General features: G+C 43.7%; 2 protein-coding genes across 2 annotated transcripts in view; both read left to right on the forward strand.

Moving 5' to 3' along the window:
* Positions 1-1,036: 1,036 nt before the first annotated feature.
* BCL2A1 (BCL2 related protein A1) lies at positions 1,037-7,953 on the forward strand. Its single transcript, XM_061595513.1, has 2 exons — positions 1,037-1,596; positions 7,630-7,953. Exons 1-2 carry the CDS (start codon positions 1,177-1,179, stop codon positions 7,735-7,737), a joined length of 528 nt encoding a protein of 175 aa, XP_061451497.1. The 5' UTR covers positions 1,037-1,176; the 3' UTR covers positions 7,738-7,953.
* An 8,341-nt stretch (positions 7,954-16,294) lies between these two features.
* Positions 16,295-20,069, forward strand: part of MTHFS (methenyltetrahydrofolate synthetase) — a 40,946-nt gene continuing 37,171 nt past the window's right edge. The window contains exon 1 of the mRNA XM_061595023.1: positions 16,295-16,600. Within this exon, the coding sequence (XP_061451007.1) occupies positions 16,448-16,600 (153 nt within the window). The 5' untranslated portion in view covers positions 16,295-16,447. The remainder of the gene's footprint in view (positions 16,601-20,069) is intronic.

Raw genomic sequence — 20,069 nt, forward strand, 5'->3', positions numbered from 1 at the left:
TAAAACAGTTAAAAACCACCTAAACAACATCACAGGAAATAGGATGGGTCCTGAAATTATACAACTCGGGTGTCAAAGGACAGGGTGAAGAGGTGCGTCTTCAGCATTCACTGAAAGTTGTACAATGAAGTTAGCCAGATCCTTCTGATGTTCTCGTGAAACATGAGTCATGACACAGCCGGCTCCCACCACTTGATGCAATTACTTAATTACTTTGATAGGACATAGGAAGCTGCCTTAGAATGAGCCAGGTGATTGGTCCATCTAGTTCAGTGTTGTCTATACTGACTGGCAGTAGGTCTCCAGGATTTCAGGCCGGAGTCTCTCCCAGCCCTACCTGAAGGTGCCATTGGGGGTTGAACCTGGGACCTTCCGCATGCAAAACAGACGCTCTGCCACTGAGCTACAACCCTTTCCCAAATATCCAGTATTTTCCTCCAAGGAGCTTAAGGCAGTGTACAGGATTCTCCCTCCCTCCACTGTATCTTCACAACAACCATGTGAGGTAGGTTTGGCTGAAAGATAATCGCTGAGTGAACTTAACAGCTGAGAAGGGAATGTCCAGTTCTGATCCAAGAAGCTAATCTAATCACGACACCACTACTGGCTCTTTATTCCAATAAACTAGCAGTGAGGCTGGCATTGAGTCCGAGAACCCGTGTCATGCCAGTATCAGGATGCTAACACTTCTTTGAACTCCTGTGCCAGTACATCAGCTAGTTGCAATGGTTATCTGTATCTGAACCACACACACACATATACTGTATGCAGGGATTGCCTTATACATAGATCTGAGCCTTGATTTGGTGCCATTATTATACCAGGTGGCAGCTGCTGATTACTTGGCTGTTAATATATTGGAGCTTTAACAGTTCCTCTGCCTGCATTTAGAGAACTCATAAATCCTTTTAGGGGAAGTCTAATCAACAGACTGGGTTTTTTTCCCCTCCCACACTGCAAACTTTCACTTCCCAGTCACAAGTTGCACACCCAAAAGCGCGCAGTCACTTCCAATGTAATGGCTTTTGCTGAAAAATCCCACCAGCCCCCGGTGATGAAAGCGCTATAGTAAAAGGCTGAAGTCACTTCGTTTAGCTGTCAAGCAACAAGCAAGTCCATTTGAAGCTGCATCGCTGAGGTCAAAGCCTGCATTTTGTCCTCTGTGCTTGTTTCTCAATGGAAAGCTACGAGTTCCTGTATGTTTACAGTTTGGTCCAAGATTATTTGAAACACGTTTGTTGGGAAGCACAGCCGGATGCTGCCCCAAGCAAAGTTGCTCAGGTCTTACGAAAAGTTGCTTCTTCACTTCAAGAAGAAGTGGAAGAGAACATAAGGCCTTTTTGGGGTTCAATGACGATCAGCTCTGTCAATGAGGCCAGTGGAATTTTCAGCCGAGTGATGGAACAGGAGTTTGCAGATGGAAACACCAACTGGGGACGGATTTTGACAATATTTGTGTTTGGAGGAATTCTCACCAAGAAGTTGCAACAACATGGCGTTCCCTTGACAAGAGAAAATACGGAGCAGATTTCTCATTTTATCACTGACTATATCATAAACACCAAAGCAACGTGGATCAATGAAAATGGAGGATGGGTAAGTTTGCGGCTCAGCCTACATGTACTAGTTCTCATGCTCAATTTGGCATTATTTAAGTCCTAAAAGGCTGAGGCACCAGATATTTGAAAGACTGCCTCCTCTACAGACCCTCTCAGGTGTTAAGGTCAGCAAAGGGGCCCCTCTTGGTAGTTCCACTGCCCCCAGAATTCAACAGGTGGCTGCCAGGGTCAGGGCATTCTTTGTGACAGCTCCTCGGTTGTAGAATTCCCTCCCTACAGAGGTGCATCTGTTATCTTCATTAGATAGTTTCTGTCATATACTGAAGATGCACCTCTTTGCCCTGGCTTTTGACACCTAAGATATGTGTTTTCAGGACATTCAGGATCTTATTCCTGTGCCTGTAATTTGTTTTAGCTGTTTAAATATTGGATTTTAAATGATTGTAACACCCCAGCCTGGGACCTAACGATGAACAGCAGGCAAACAACAACAACAACAACAATATGTTGTTGGCCTTAAGAGTTTGTTTGGAAGCCTATGCAAATATAGAAAAATGGGTATCCATTTAATTGTCTTCCAATAATTCTGAAATGTTGACTCTTGCATGAATTTAATCTTACTGATGAATTTCTGTGCTGATTATCCCCTGGTGTTCTGATTTGTGTTTATTTTATTGTGATTTGATAGTGATATTTTAAAATTATTTTCTTGTATGCCACCCTGATAGTTTTACTAAAGGGTGACCTAAAATCTTTCCATTAATTAATCAATCTACTTGAATAATGAAATGGGAAAATCCACTAATCTGGTGTACGAACACGAATGGGGGCCCTGGTAAACAATATTGTTAAGGTAAACCTGCAGTACTATGCACACTCACTTGGGAGTAAGCTCCATTCAACATACTTCTGAATAACATGCGGAAGATTATATTGCATGTGGCATTTTTTATTTCTTAAAAAATGCGTCCCCTGCCTTTCCTTCCTTAATGGGACCTGCAAGGTTGCTAAACAATCACCATATTTACTAAAAAAGTCCGTATTAGACTGAACCCTGGCTACTTTTGAGTTTTTAAAGATTAATTATCCACAAAGTTTGAAGAACAACTGGTACATTTGAACAAGAAAATACCCAACAAATAATATATAGAGAATCCATTAATTGTGAGACATACAGTTTGTTAATGCCTGCATTGCTTTTTGTTTTCATAGGTATAGTTCTCCCTCCAGTTGAAACATTGGTTAATACTTAGTTACTGCTTTAAGAAAACTATCTGTTCACGTTACCAATGCAATTAATGTCATGCTGTGTCCTTTAAAGCCACAGATCTCACAGTAGTATTGTGCTGCTACAATGAGTTTCATTACGTGGGTGTTTAGGGGAAGTACACAAAAATGCATGAATAGCTGTTCCCTTTGCAGTTTCATTGAAAGGCCGTAGCTCTGCGGTCCATCTGCGTTGCATGCAGAAGGTCCCAGGTTCCATCACTGGCATCTTCATGTAGGGCTAGGAGAGAATCCTGCCTGAAACCCTGGAGAGCTGCTGCTAGCCAGTGTGGACATTATTGAGCTAGATGGACCAATGGCCTGACTCAGTCTAAGCAGGGCTGTGGAGTCGGTATGCCAAACCTTCGACTCTGACTCCAACTCCAACTCCTCTATTTTTCTACCGTCCGACTCCGACTCCACCCAAAATTGCTTCCAACTCCACAGCCCTGGAAAGGGCTGTAAATGTCTTTTTAAATTGGAAGCTCTCATAGGAGCATTTTTATTGCTGCCTGAATATGCACTGATCTTGGCATCACAGCATTGTCTTCATCTGGGTCCTGTGTCATACACTGACACACAAAATGTTTTCCATCTTGAGTTATGGTGAAATGCTCAACTACAGCTGAGTTCATGGGAAGCTTCTTTGACATTTTGAATTTATATTTTTAAAAATTTGTCAATCAAAATTTATTTTGAAGCTGGAGTCGGTACATTTCTACCGACTCGACCCAAAATTGCTTCCGACTCCGACTCCATGACTCCAACTCCACAGCCCTGAGTCTAAGGCAGCTCCCTGTGTTCCTATTTATTTATTTAGACCATTCCTATGCCACTTAATACATACAAGTATTTCTAAGGGATGTACAGGAAACCATATCAAAAATGTTACAAAAATATACCATAAAACCATTCATACAAATTAACTAATAAATATATAGAGATAACAATGCCTTCTTCTTCTGGCACACTTCTCTGCTCAACACCTCACTCTCCTGGCTCTCGCCCAGGACTCAACCCAGGCTCTCACTCAGGACCCAAACAAACTCACAGATCACCCCCCAAAATCTTGCAACAAAGAGGGATCCTGGAACCCACCGACATCACATCAGTCTCACACTTGGCTTGCTTTTATGGGCAGGCACAGCAGCTGGTATAGCACAGTGGAGAGGAGAGCCTGGCTGGCAGTCCAGAGTGTGTGAGTTCGAATCCCCACTCGTGTCTCCTGGGTGTAAAGGGCCAGCTAAAGATCACCCCCACAGTGAGTGGCTCAGGGGTTATGTGCCCTGCCACCTATGCAGCCATGGGCAAGCTGCATAGTCCTAAGGAGTCCAGTTGCCCCCCAGCTGGCAGTTACGGACAAGGAAGAGGCTGGCTTGTGCAGCTGTGGCAAGCTGAGCAGGCCCTAGCCAGCTGGGGAGAACTAGCCTCAGAGGGAGGCAATGGTAAACCCCCTCTGAATACCGCTTACCATGAAATCCCTATTCATAGGGCAGCCATAAGTCGGGATCGGCTTGAAGGCAGTCCATGTCCATTTTTCATGGGCAGGCACCAAGGGTGATTAAGTGTTGTCAGGCTGCCCACAGCTATGCCCCATTCAGCACCCAGTCTGCAGTCCTGCATACACCCAGTTCCAGGCTACGGCATGTTTGGTTTGTTGAGTTTCCCAGGGGTCCCAAAAATGGCAAATAGGACACCCCTCCACTCACAGTTGTTTCTCTGACCTCTGCACACCTCTTCCAGAAACTGCTTCTGTGGAATGCTTTCCCCAAGGAGACATGCCTGACATCATCCTTGGTGGTCTTTAGGTGTCAGACTAAGACCTTTTTGTCCATCCAGGCCTTTGGTTAATTGTTGCCTCCTGCATTGGTGCTCATCTTGTAGTGGGGTTGGTAGGGCTTGGTTCTTGTTAATATGTTGCTGGATGAGCATTTTATGGATTTTGTATTATCATTGTTTTAATTTTTTCCCTCTCTGTTTTAAATTGTATTTTATGTATTTTTATTTTGTCAAGTCACTTTGAGAATTTTTATTGTATAAAGTGTCTGATAAATGATGATGATGATGATAATTCTAAACAGTAGTTTCCTAGGGATCCCTGAAATACATGGCCTCTCTCATTCTGCACCATCAGAATTGTTACTGCTAGTATAAATTACACTTCATATGCAAGCATCAACTTGACCAGAATTGTGCCTATTTTTTCCCAATCCATTTATTATAGATTATTTCAATCTTTTATTATTGTTGCTGTTGATGATGCATTATGAGAGGACTGTGGCTTGCTAGGGTCAATACCCCTAAGTTCCTGTGCTTTCTCTAGGACAGATATATTATATTACAGTGTTATATTGACTGTATTCAGATATAAACTATAGTTTGTCATTATGTGAATGAGATCCAGACTAGTCATTATCCCCTGCCTCTCTATCCCTATAGTGGTCTTGAGAAGGAGATTGGAACCTTTCACTTCTCTTTTCAATTAACCAGTTTAGCATTTCGTCCAGACCCTACACTGTGGTTAGACTTAACAATAGTTTACTGAAACAAGCCAGTTTCATCAACTATACAGTAATACCTCAGTTAAGAAATCCTCCAGGAAATAAGCTCCTTTTAACAAAGGCTTTTTCAAAGGTGAAACTGACCAGCTTTGCTTTGCTGTGGATAAACTTTCTAGCCTGTGCCTTTGGTTTGCTAGGGTGAAACTGACAAGCCTGTATGTTTGCTTTGCATTAGAGATCTCTTGCTTTCTTCTAGGGTTGGGGAAGGAAGGATCCAATATAATTCAGAGGGAGAGGGGAAGGGGAAGGAATGGTGTTGGGTGGGTGTTGGGCAGGCACCCTTTAAAACCCCTGTTGAAACAACCCACACTATCTATGAGCGGGTGTAGGAACCTGCCCTTATTCTTTCCACTTTACTCCTACCTCTAATACCAAAGTTTCTGTTACAGAAGTAATGTCCAGGGATGCATCTACTTTGTTAACTGAGATATTACTGTAGTTTGAAATTGTCTTGTTTTAGTACACCATAATTAAGACTAACCACAGCTTGTCCAGGTTTAGATTCAATGCTGAACTGGAGTTAGTTACAAATGGAAGCAAAAACTTCTTATATTTTTGAGACCATGTCAGAGAAGGGAGCAAGGAACTGATAAGGCCAAGGCTTGCTCATGTAATGGTAAACCAGCCTTCCCCAACCTAGTGCTTTCCAGATGATTGGACTTCAACTCCCATCATCCCCAGCCAGCATGGCCAATAGTCAGAGGTGATGGGAGTAGTAGCCCAAAACATCTGGAGGGCACCAGGTTAGGAAAGCCTTCAAGAAACCAGTTTATCATTATGTCTGAATGCTGCCAATGCATATCAGCAGTAGAGACTATCAGTCTTAGATCACACCCACACCATGGGTGGTATTCAACACTAGTCCTACTCACAGTAGACCCAATGAAGTTAAGTGCCATTAATAACTTAGGTTCATTAATTTCAATTGGTCTATTCTGAGTAGGACTTAGTTGAATGCAACCCCATACATTTAAAGCACATGGCTTCCCCTCAAAGAATCCTGGGAACTGTAGTTACCTCTCACAGAGCTACAATTCCCAGCACCCTTAACAAACAACAGTTCCCACGATTCTTTGGGGGAAGCCATGTGCATTAATTATATGTGTGGGTGTGGCCATTCTCTTTCCCTAGGGACCTGTACTTCTGTGAGGAATTGCTAAGGCTGTTAAGATTCTGAGCACCAGTGATGTAGTTAGGTAATTTTAGACTCTGAATGGTCTTACTGGGCTTTCTTCTTTAGGTGGTCATGTGCATTATTTCCCTATGTGGTAAGGCAGTTCAGTTACATCCCCCCACCTGCTTATTCTGCCAAGTGGGGCCCTGGTCATCTGTTCCAAAGTCCTCCCATGATGACACCACTGCTGAACACCCTCATCAAACTAAAATTCCCTGAATAATTTGAGGGAAGCCATGACAATTAATTTGGCATGAAAACTGATGACTTTTTCATGTATAAAGTGCAAACGCAGAAATGCTTAAATTTTGTGGATGTCCACATGCTTTTCTGTTATACAAGGATTAACAATAGGGCAACAAAAATGGACTTTATGTGCCCTAATGGTTGCTAAGAGCCTTATACTTCAAGCCTGGAAGAACAAATATTCACCAACTATTATGCAATGGTTTGAAGACCCAAGCACCCTTGCTACATTTGAGTGCTCTTTTCTATAAACACTTTATAAAACCTTTGTCTGGATACATATTTGGATGTCATATATTGATTGGTATGTGCAAATTAAAATAGATGTATAGAAATTTAAATGTTCTGGTAATGTGAGCTGACAGGGTTCCCCCCTTCTTTTTTTCATTTTTCTCCTCTTATTTTTTTCTTAATGAAATTGTGATTACAAAATCAATAAAAAAATTGAAAGTGCAAACATAGTGAGTTGTATCCAGTGTGGTACTAAATTAAGATCACTTAGCAGATCACTTAAGATAACTAAGCAGTATAACTGGTATCTTTGTTGCACAACAGATTACACAATCTGAGCTTCCACTGGTGCAAATGTTGCACTGGATTCCTTTGTTGCGTGACGCTAAAACTCACCAGTCTGCTACCTTAAGAGCCCTTGCACTAGCAGACAATTTGTTGGACACAGCCTTGTGTTTTTGGCTTAAAAAAAAAATCATCTGAGCATCTTCCCTTGAGCCCAAATTGCCCTCTTGGTATTGGGAAGCCAATAGCACTTTGTCATAAGAAAACGAGCCCTAACGAGGATGTTATCTCTTTCTTCCCTCTGCAGGACAACGGCTTTGTTGCAAAGTTTGAGGATAACAGCCCCTGGCTGTCCTTCCATTACGTGAAGACAAAAATCATGGCTGCTTTCTCGTTTTTCAGTCAATATTACTGACAAACATGGTTCTCTGGTGACCAGAAGTAGCAGCTTCCAGGAAGGATCCCTGTTATTAGAAAAGCGAGACTGCCTTATTGAGCCAAAGGGAGTGCTTCTTCCTTTCCTTTCCATTTCCAATCTTATTTATATGTTATTTATTTGTGTTTTTGTATTTCTGTGTATAAAACATTGCAGCTGACACAACTAACAGTAAATGAAGACTGGCATCACACAGTGCATGAAGAGTTTGTATCAGATTGCTTATGAATTACATTAAATGTTTTCAAATCATCAAATTGCTATGGTCTCTGGTAGCAACAGCTTTTTTATATACATCTGCAAAGGTTTACGATGTGATTGCTATTGTTTATCTAGCTAAGTGGCAGCCCATATGGACAAGAGAGAGGTATCAGCAGGGCTTAGGAGAACAGAAGTTTGCAGAAGTATGAACATCTTTAGGGAAAAAAACCTTAGTGAGGGAAACCTTCCACACAATTCAATGAAAATTGAGCATGCTCAAGTGGTTATGGAAAGCAGGCTGGCTGTCGGTGGAGGGAGATATAAAACTGGGAGAGGGTGGAATGGAGTGATTGGAATTGTGAACATTTTTTGCAGGTCCCAATGGGGACTCCAACCTCCACCAGCCCACTCCAAACTTTTTTCCACTCATCAGCTGATCAAGCATAATGGGCAAGGCTCAGCTGTCCAAGTGGTTCTTAGGGATGCAAAAACATAACATCTGCATTGGGTGGAGCATTGGTGTTGCTTTCACAGGGGTTTCTATTCATAGCTGAAGTTATGAAGGATTGTAGACAGTGCCAAAGTGAGAGGAGGCCCTGCTGAGTGTGCCTTCATCCTGGGCTGTGGGGCAGGTGAGCAAAAGAGATGGCCTTCTCTGCGATGGCACAATTCAGAGATACACTTTTGATTGAGATTTGGCTAACTTATAAGAACATAAGGGCCAGACTAGATGTGCAGTTAAATATATAGCAGGCAAGTGCAGATCTTGTTTTCCCTTAACTAAATATTGCAATGTGCTGTATGTGAGGCTACCCTTGAGGTTGGTCTGGAAGCTGCAGCTGATGCAAAAAGCGGCGGCAAGACTGCTCACTGGGTCAGGGTATCACCAGCATATCACCCTGCTGCTGAAAGAATTGCACTGGCTATCTATTAGCTACAGGGCTACGTTCAAGGTTCTAGCTTTGGTGTACAAAGCCCTATACAGCTCGGGACCAGGATACCTGAAAGACTGTCTTATTTATTTTATTTATTTATTTATTTCAATTTATATACCGCCCTTAGCAGAATAGCTCTCAGGGCGGTGAACAAACAAGATAAAATACAATATATCATAATAAAAATCATAAAAACAAACAACAAAAAACACTACAAAAACACAATACGACAAAAATTAAAAATACGGATTAAAAGATTAAAATGGTTAAGAAAATTAAAATGCCTGGGAGCATAAAAAGGTCTTTACCTGGCGCCGAAAAGATAGAAGTGTAGGCGCCAGGCGTACCTCTTCGGGGAGGCTGTTCCACAACTCAGGGGCCACCACAGAAAAGGCCCTAGATCTAGTAACCACCCTCCGGGCTTCCCGATGGGTTGGTACCCGGAGGAGGGCCTTAGATTCTGAACGAAGTGAACGGGTAGGTTCGTATCGAGAGAGGCGTTCCACAAGGTATTGAGGTCCCACGCCGTGTAAGGCTTTATAGGTAAGAACCAGCACCTTGAATCTCGCCCGGAAGCAAATAGGAAGCCAGTGCAGACGCGCCAAGACAGGTGTTATATGCGAAGACCGACTGGTCCTCGTCAGTAGTCTGGCAGCTGCGTTCTGCACCAGCTGAAGCTTCCGAATTGTCTTCAAGGGCAGCCCTACGTAGAGCACATTACAGTAATCCAATCTTGAAGTTACCAGAGCGTGAACAACGGAGGCGAGGTTGTCCCTGTCCAGATAGGGGCGTAGTTGGGCTACCAGACGAAGATGGTAAAACGCATTCCGTGCCACCGAGGCCACTTGGGCCTCGAGAGACAGGGAAGAGTCGAGAAGAACCCCCAAACTACGTACCTGTTCCTTCAGGGGGAGTGTAACCCCAACCAGAACAGGGTTAACATCCACCATCTGAGCAGGCAAGGCATTCACCAACAATGTCTCGGTCTTGTCTGGATTGAGTCTCAGTTTATTAGCTCTCATCCAGTCCATTATCGCGGTCAGGCAACGGTTCAGCACATCAACAGACTCACCTGAAGAAGATGAAAAGGAGAACTAGAGCTGCGTGTCATCAGCATACTGATGGCAACGCACTCCAAAACTGATGACTGCACCCAGCGGCTGCATGTAGATGTTGAAAAGCATGGGGGACAAAACCGACCCCTGAGGGACTCCGCAATGGAGAGTCCATGGTGTCGAGTGATGTTCCCCAAGCACTACCTTCTGGTGACGATCCGCAAAGTAGGAGCGGAACCACTGCCAAGCAGTGCCCCCGACACCCAACTCCGCGAGTCTCCTCAGAAGGATACCATGGTCGATGGTATCAAACGCCACTGAGAGATCAAGGAGAATCAACAGAGTCACACTCCCCCTGTCCCTCTCCCGACACAGGTCATCATACAGGGCGACCAAGGCTGTTTCGGTGCCAAAACCGGGCCTGAAACCGGATTGAAACGGATCTAGATAATCGGTTTCATCCAAGAGCGCCTGGAGTTGGCTGGCAACCACCCGCTCCAAAACCTTGCCCAAAAAAGGGACATTCGCCACCGGTCTATAGTTGTTTAAATTATCTGGGTCCAAGGAGGGTTTCTTTAAAAGAGGTCTCACTACTGCCTCCTTGAGGCTACCAGGGACCACTCCCTCCCTCAAGGAGGCATTAACCACCTCCTTGGCCCAACCGGTGGTTCCAGCCCTGCCAGCTTTCACTAGCCAAGATGGGCAAGGATCCAGAACAGACGTGGTCGCCCGAACCATTCCAAGCACCTTGTCCACTTCCTCGAGCTGCACCAACTGAAACTCATCCAATAAAGAAAGACAAGGCCGTGCTCCGGACACTTCAATGGATTCATCTGTCACAACATCAGAGTCAAGGTCCCTGCGGATATCCCTTATATAACCAGTCAATCACTGCACTCTGCAGCTGAGGGCCTCCTGCAGATACCATCTTATCAGGAGGTCCATTCTGCACAATATAGGAAATGGACCTTTAGTGTAGTGACACCTATCCTTTGGAATTCCCTCCCCTTAAATATTAGACAGGAGCCATCTCTGTTATCTTTTCGGCATCTACTGATAACCTTCCTCTTTCAACAAGTCTTTTAAGTCAAAACCTTATCCCAGTCTGCGTCTGTGTTGGAATTGCTTTTTAGTATGTGTTTAAACCTTTTTTTTTTAAAGATCTTTTTCAAGCTTTAAAAAAATGTTTTTAAAGATGTTTTGTTTTAATATCTTTTAAGGCCTGTTTTTATGATGTTTTTAGTGCTTTTATTTGCCATCCTGGGCTCCTCCTGGGAGGAATATAAATCTAATAAATAAATAAATACAGGGCAAGAGGAGCTCAATTCTCTCTGCAAAGGCAGCATGTAGGAAGGAGAGGCTTATTCTTCACATCCCCACAGGTCAGAACAGAGATAACCCTGCATCCCACCCCAGCTCCACAGAGTTTAGAAACCTTAGAGCCCCTCCAGATATCCTTTTTATTGTGCATTCATGATGATTTGTGCTCATGATGATATCAGGACAGTAATACACGATCTGGCTTTTAATATTGTTTGCCCCTGCAACAATTTTGGGGCAGACATGCTGCTTCATTTCCAATCAGTGCATGCCCTATAGCTTCCCACGGAAACCCTGTAACTTTTTATATCACAAATGTTCTAGAGTGTTGTTCTGCTTTTGTTATGTTATAGTGCAAAAGTGCCCCTCCAGATAGCAACAATGCAGTAACATTGGGGGAGCATCACAGAGCAACTAATAAACTAGAATGATGTATGGATGGTCCAGTGTAAACCCACCACTAATACATTATTATTGTGTCAATGACATATCCCCCCCAAAAAGAACTAAAATCCAGAGGGACCCATTCACTCAGTAAGATCAGCATTCTCCAAAACACACACACAAATTCTACTATGCATGTTTTCAGTTTTGTGTGCTGATAAGCATCACACATAGCACCCCCCAGAAGAGAAGTGCACACTCCATTTCTGTGTTTTGCAGAAGGACCCTGGCTCAACTGGTGCTAAATAAAAAATTAAACAGGAGTTGCAACCGGGGGAGTCATTTTGAAGCCAAGTTCATCTAGTTTTTCCAGACTAACTGTGCTTTTCAGTTTGACCTTTAACTGACTAGAACACAACATAACACGGCTTTATGTCTGTGTTTGGCAATCCTAATCTTTATTTCCATGTTATGATGCTACTGCATTTCTCCTACATTTTGCATTTAGTCAAATATATTTTTTAAAAGAAAAACAAAGGCTTCATCCTGGAATTTTTCCAAGACTAAATACTTGTCCTGAGTAGGGAGGTTGGGGTAATATCTCTGTTTGCCATTTCTCCAACAATTTGCATTTAAAAAATCCTGGTAAATATTCATTAGCATTTAATATTTTCCCTAACATACATTTGTACATTTTCTGTATGTACATCTGAATTGCAAAATTCAGAGAAGCACAGATTTTGAAGGATAGTTGTTTTGGTTTAGCTATTGGTTCAAAGCATGCAAAGTAGCTAGGTAGTTTCTCATTAAAATGTAAACAAAACTGAATCTCTCCCCCGTGGAACATCTGTTTTTTATACCACCTTGAGGCATTCATTGTAGCAAGTTCTTCAACAGGAAAATACTGGGATTACCTGCTTTGGGACTGCACCTTTCTGTGTTCATGAAGTAACTCTTTACCCTAGCCTTTGACACCCGAGATGTATATTTTAGGTCCCTATTTTTGTGATGCTTGTGATTTGAGGATGCATTTTGAACTGTTGCAACTCCACCCTGGGACAGGTAACAAAATTAAGTAAGTTATGGAATCAATTTCTAATAAGAATTCTAGAGATACGGTACAGATCACAAGAAGTTATCTTCTCATTCTATACTGCATTGGCCAAAACACATCCGGAGTCCTCTGTCCAATTCTAGGTACTACGTTTTAAGAAAGACACTTGAGAAACTGGAGTGTGTCTAGGATGACCAGAATGTTGAGGGGTCTGGAAATCAAGTCCTATGAGGTGAAACAGGTGGGTATGACTAGCATGGAGAAGATTAAGGGCAAGCATGATAGCAGCCTTCAAATATCTGAAGGGCTATCAGGTAGAAGTAGACTTGTTCTCTGTTGCTTCAGATGGCTGAAATTGATCCAGTGGGTGGAGGTTAACGGCTACTAGTTACGATGGCTATGTCCTACATCTACTGTCAGAGGTAGTATGCCTCAGAATACCAGTTGCTGGGAATTGCAAGTGGGTAGTTAGTGGTGTTGTGCTCAGGCCCATCCTTGCTTTCTCTGGAACAAGAGAGAAGGTTGCCTTATGTTTCAACGAGTCCCTCTTGTCTTGGAGATAGTCCTGTGTGATCTACATTTCCATCCTGATTTTGTTTTTGCACTAGCAAAATCCATGTTGAGAGCAGGGCTTAAATACCATCTGTATCAGCAGCACAACTTCACATTGCCAAAATGTGGAAATGTTTTGGTGAAGGGTGTTTGTTGACATTTCCCCACCGACACTGAGTTATTGCACATAATTGTCACAGAGTTCATTTTACACAGGACTTCTTTGTTGTTGCCAGTTCTTTTCGACAACTGTTATTTCATACCACTCCATTCTTGCATAATAGTTATTGCTCTGCAGCACTTGCTGTGCGTGCACTGCAGACTGATCAATCTGTGTACAATGTCATATGTGTTCCTCAGCTATGATACATCAGCCTGCTGCTTCACAAACTAGGCCTGAGCTGTTCTGCTCTGCAGTGCGATGAGGCAAGGCAGAGTCCAACTGGGGTGTAAAACAAGGCAAGGTTCAAGATGCATGCAAGGAAAAGTGTGATGAGGTTCTAACAGAGGGCAAGGTTCAAGCCTGATACAAGGCTCAGGCAGTGTTCTGGGAAGCACCGAGCTCTGAAGTTGCTCCAGAAAGGAACAAGCTAAAACTGAGCCCTTATACAGCAGCAGCAGCAACAGTTGGCCCAGCCTTCTCCAGTAATCTACTACAATGGAGTGGGGAAGCCTCATGTCCTCCTGGGTGTTCTACAGTGCAGTCCTCTGAGTCAGTGGACAACTGTGCCACATCCTCAGGCGGGGGGGGGCACTACCCCCACAGGTTCATCAGAAAGCAACATTTTGTCCTTTCCCTTCAGGTTTGGAGTCCTTTCCTCTATCATCCATTGAAGAGAAATCTGACTCCTGGTCCCTCACAAGAGCAACATCTGACATGCCAAGTCACTTTGCTGCCCACAAATGTGTGGGCCTGTATTTTTAAAAAATAGGGTTTATTACTTATTTAGATTATGTATATACCACCCTTTGCACAATTGACAGAACAGTTTGCAACAAAGTCAAACAAAGTAAAAAGAGTACATAAAATAACACCAAAAAATCACTATGTAGCAATTACTAATAGCAGCAGCAACTAAGGCTGCAATCCAGTACACACTTACCTTGGAGTAAGTCCCATTGAACCCAGTGGAGATTACTTCTGAGTAGACATGTATTGGATTGCACCCTAATTCATTTGTCTAACTGGGTCCTCCTCCAAATACTAAAACTATAAAGAGACACACCACCCTGATTTGTTGTATGCACTTAAGAACATAAAGAGAGCACTAGTGCATCAGGCTAATGACCAATCTAGCCCAACACTATGTTCTCACAGTGGACAACCAGATGCCTATGGGAGCCCACAAGCAGGACCTGAGCACAACAGCACTCTCCCCATCTGCAATTGAATCAGATGACAGTCCTATATATTATATTAGATGCCAGGTATAAAACCTCTTTCATTTTCCAAGGTCTTTTGGGAGGCCATGACCATTATACTCAGGGTTTTGTTTTTGTTTACGGTGTCTCCTATATACTGCAGCTTTTGGCTTTCTGACTTGGATTATCTGATTTTTAGGGTGCAATCTTATATGCACTTAGCTGGGATTAACTTCTTTCATTCGTAGTTAAATTACATTGCAATCCTAATCCCATTTACTTGGGAGTAAGCGCCACTGAATTCAACAGGACATACTTCTTGGTAGACATGGCTAAGATTACAGTCTTAAATCTTTTGTACCGGTTGCAAGAGGTGGGCCTAGAACCTTCATTACATAGCTACCACCATATACTGAAAACACATCTCTTTTACCCTGGCCTTTGACAGTTAAGGTATTTTGTTTTGTGGATCTCACCTCCTTTTTAAAATCTACACTGTTCTTGTTTGGAGCCATTTTACTTCTTTTTATAATTGTACAATTATATTGCTGTAACCTACCCTGGGACCTCATGGTGAAGGGCAGGTAAGAGATCTTATAAGTTATTTTATTTTAAACATTAATAAACCACTTTACATTTTTTAAAAAAATCTCTAAGTGGTGTACAACATAAAAAAATAAATAAGATTTTAAAATCTTTAAGCTTTCTTGAAGGTCATTTATTTTAACTGAATGGCTGAATGGAAAGTCCCAGGCTTTTTGGATGCCCCAGGCTTTTTATCAGTAATTGCAAGGGTGTACCTTGTTTAATCTGTTCTGCTGAATTCTTATGAGTTTTTGCTTTTGTTTTGTCTGTTTGATTTGCCTGTTTGTTTTTTACATTATTTTCTCTCTATATATGTGTGTGTTTCATTATTATTACATTTCTATCCCACTTTTCATCCAAGCAGGTATACAAGCATGGTTCTCGCCCTCCCCATTTTATCCTCACAACAACCCTGTGCAGTAGGTTAGGCTAAATCAGTGATTGGCCCAAGGTCACCCAATGAGCTTCATGGCCCAGGGGAGATTTGAACCCTGGTGTCCCCAGATGATAGTCCAACACTCTAACCACTACAACACACTGGCTCTCCTTTTTGATTATATATAGAGAGCTTTGCACATAACATGGACTGCAAAAAAGACAAATAATTGGGTGTTAGAACAAATTAAACCAGAACTGTCACTAGAAGCGAAAATGATGAAACTGAGGTTATCATACTTTGGACACATCATGAGAAGACATGATTCACGAGAAAAGAGAATAATGCTGGGGAAAACAGAAGGGAGTAGAAAAAGAGGAAGGCTGAACAAGCAATGGGTTGATTCCATTAAGGAAGCCACAGACCTGAACTTACAAGATCTGAACAGGGTGGTTCATGACAGATGCTATTGGAGGTTGCTGATCCATAGGGTCGCCTTAAGTTGTAATTGACACGAAGGCACATAACAACAATTATATCCTATTGGAAACCGTCCTGGAAGCTCTACTGAAGGGTGGCATTAACTAAGTACTTTAAAGGAATAAACAAACGCGCATTTAAATTAAATAAAAGTAAATAACCAAAATTGTCCTTGGGCTTCTCGGCTGGGAGAGAGGCCCTCTTTGCTTTGGCGCCTCTCCCAGCGAGGAGAGGCACTTGTCCGTCCGTCCCCGGTCTAGCGCTGAGACAATTTAAAGGCAACTAAGAGTCCCTGGGGAGCTCACTGGGATTCTGTCCCTCTTCCCGCGAGCAAGGGGCATCGAGGCGCCCCCTCTGGGAAGAGGCGGCGGCGGTTCCACCGCCCATGGAGCGCCAAGGGGAGGGCGCAGCAGCTGCCCACGGCGACATGGCCGCCTTGCACGCCGCCAAGCGGGCCCTGCGAGGGGAGCTGAAGCGCCGCCTGAGAGCCCTGAGCGAGGCCGAGAAGCTGCGCCAGTCGCGCCTCCTGGGCGGCAAGGTGGGTGAGGGCGAGCGGCCGGTTTCGACCGACTCCCCAGCCAGGCCTGCTGGGCATACTTCTCTCTGGTGCGCGCGCGCGCGCAGGGGAGGAGGGTTCTCTTCCTCGTCTTTCTCTCAGCAGCCCCGAGGAGCAGCGCAACAACTATCGGACAGAAATGTCCCAAAGGGTCTTTCGCCCCCGTCCACGCGACCCTGGCTGAGGGACAGCTGCAAGCCCTTAGGATCCCGAAGCTCGTGCACACACTCTCTCGGTCGTGTGGGTGCGCGCACGCGCGTCAAACCCCGCCTCCCGCCCCTGTGGGGACCCTTCCTTTCCCCCTCCAGAAAATCCCCCTCTGGGCCCTCCTTCCTTGGGTTGAATGAGTGCGCGTAACGTGAAGGAAGGGAATGTTCTACACGTGGAAAGGGGCGGACGCGGATGTGGCACCGGACTGGGCGCGTGTTTTCCTCGGAAGTGAGGTTGAAATTGCGTCACCACCACCACCCGGAATTGTGCGGTGGGGCTGCAGTCTTGCTGTCCATGCCTGTTTAGGTCGCCCTCGGAAGTAAATCCTATTGGGGCTTCTTCCCAAGTAAATGGAATTCCATAAATGTATAGGAAGGCTGCGGTTTTTTAACCTGTGGCTTTTGTTGGTATTATTTTGATTGAAGGGATTGTTTTATTGATGGGTAAACCGCTTTGGGATCACCTATGGCGAAAAGCGGCCTATAAATATTGGAAAGAAAGCCAGGGAATAGGACTGCAAACCTTACCCTTTAAAAAAGAGAGAGGTGCTGATGGACTGTATGTAGGCTCGCATATCCTGGCCTGGCAGCCTTCCTTTATCTTTCTCTTCTGGCAGATGTGGTGAAATTGGGTAGAGCTGCTCAGGTGTTGAGGGAAATGCACTCTTTGTATGTTCAGGGCAGCCTCCACTTTATTAATTTATTTATTCGATTTAAAACGGAAATGGACTGCCTTCAAGTCGATTCCAACTTATGGTGACCCTATAAATAGGGTTTTCATGGTAAGCGATATTCAGAGGTGGTTTACAATTGCCTTCCTCTGAGGCTGAGAGGCAGCAACTGTCCCAAGGTCACCCAGTGAGCTTCATGGCTGTGTGGGGATTCGAACCCTGGTCTCCCAAGTCTTAGTCCAGCACCTTAACCACTACACCACACTGCTCTCCCACTTTATTAACCCATCACAAATTCCAGCTCAGTATGTCTGCGTTAACTAGCAACAGCCCTCCGGGGTTTCAGCTGGGAGTTTTTCCCAGCCTGGAGATGCCAGGGATTGAACCTGGGACCTTCTGCATGCAAAGCAAATGCTCTACCCTTGAGCTACAGCCTTTCTCCAACATAAATAAAAGTTAAGCTGTGTGGCTGTGGTTGAAAATTAACAGAAGCATTAATGTTCAAAACGTTACAGTTAAAACACACACACGTACGTACAAACAAACAAACACAGGTGCACATTCAAAACAATCTGCAAGATTTATTTATGTCTCTATTGTAATTATTTATACCCACCCTTCCAGGATGCAAATCCTTCTAAAGCAGCTTCCAAACCAACACTATAGACTACATTTTAAAAAAGAAAGAACAGAAACCACAACAAACAATATCAGTGTATTAAAAAGTCATCAGGATCCTTCTCACAGGATAGTTGATGGTAGGTCGCTGTCTGGGGTGGGGGGGTGGGGGGAAGCCCAGCTGCCGAAGGCTCTAAGGTGTAGCTGCCATCTGCTTCTCTCTCCAGTTAATGCTAACATCAATTTCCAACCTGCCCTTGTCTTTCTCAGTTTCTCCCATTCTTTGCTGTACCATGCTGTTAAAGAGTTGGTTTTGGAACAATTCCGCCTGATCTAGAACTCTGCAAATCACAGTGTGCACATTTACTTGGAAGGCAGCCCTACCAGGGGCAGCAGGGCTTATAAGGGTGCACACAGTGTGTAGTTAATTTATGGAACTCGCTGCTGCGAGGTGTGATGGCTGCAAGGTTAGATGGCTTTAAAAGTGGACTAGCTAAGCTTATGGAGGAGGCAGAGGTTCAACTGCAGCTGTGCTGTTATAGCTAAAAAGAACCTCAGAATTCGCCATTTGACACAAACATTGTCACCTTTTTGGACTTATTTTTTTCAAGTCCTTCTTGTGGGCTTCCTGGGGCATCTGCTTGGTTATTGTGGGAAACAGGATGCTCTACTAAAATTATGGGGAATCTGTGGCCCTCCTGCTGTTGTTGGACTTCAACTCCCATCAGCCCCAGCCAGCATGGTCAATGGTCCGGGATGATAGGAGTTAGAGGCCAGCAACATCTGGAGGGCCACAATCTATCCATAGTAAAAGACAGAGAAAAGAAATGGTGGTGCAGCTATTCAGTGAGGATGGCAAAATAACAGATGACAAAAAAAAAAGCAGAAGTGCTCAATTCCTACTTTTGCTCAATCTTCTCCCAAATGAGGGTCTATGTCCCTTCTGGGAAATGTGAAATTGAAGGGGCAGGAATGCAGCTGAAGACTGATAGACAAATGGACAAGAAATACCTAATCACTTTGAATGAGTTCAAATCTGATGAACTGCACCCTAGAGTACTGAATGAACTGGCTGAAGAATTCTTGGAACCACTATCTATCATCTCTGTGAAATTGTGGAGGATGGGTGAAGTGCCGAATGACTGGAGGAGGGCTAATGTCCCTATCTTCAAAAAGGACAAAAAGGAGGAACCTGGGAACTGCAGAGCAGTCAGCCTGATATCAATCCCTGAGAAAATTCTAGAGCAGATTATAAAGCAGTCAATCTGTAAACACCTTGAAAACAATGCAGTGATTACTAGAAGCCAACATGTATTTATCAAGAACAAATCCTGCCAGACTAATCTTACTTCATCTTGTGATCAAGTAACCTCCCTGGTAGATTGTGGGAATGCTGTTGACATAATATAGCTCAACTTCAGCAAAGCTTTTGACAAAGTGCCCCATGATATTCTGATTAGCAAGCTAGCTGAATGTGGTCTGGATGGAATAACTACCAGGATCCACAGATGGCTACAGAATCGTACTCAGAAGAGTGCTTATCAATGGTTCCTTCTCAAACTGGGGGGAGGTAACGAACAGGGTACCGCAGGGCTTGGTCCTGGGTCCAGTGCTCTTCCACATTTTTATTAATGCTTTCGATGAGGAGGTGCATGGAATGCTTATCAAATTTGCAAATGATACAAAATTGGGAGGCATAGCTAATACACTGGAAGACAGAAACAAAATTCAAAGGGATCTTGATAGGCTGGAGCATTGGGGTGAAAACAACAGAATGAAATTTAAGATGGATAAGTGCAAAGTTCTACACCTAGGAAAAAGAAACCAAATGCAGAGTTATACGATAGGGGATACTCAGCAATGCTACACACGAGAAGGATCTTGGCATTGTTGTTGATCACAAGCTGAATATCGGCCAACAGCACGATGTGGCTGCAAAAAAGACAAGTGCTA

Source organism: Rhineura floridana, chromosome 14, assembly GCF_030035675.1.
Source record: "Rhineura floridana isolate rRhiFlo1 chromosome 14, rRhiFlo1.hap2, whole genome shotgun sequence".
Classification (NCBI taxonomy): Eukaryota; Metazoa; Chordata; class Lepidosauria; order Squamata; family Rhineuridae; genus Rhineura; species Rhineura floridana.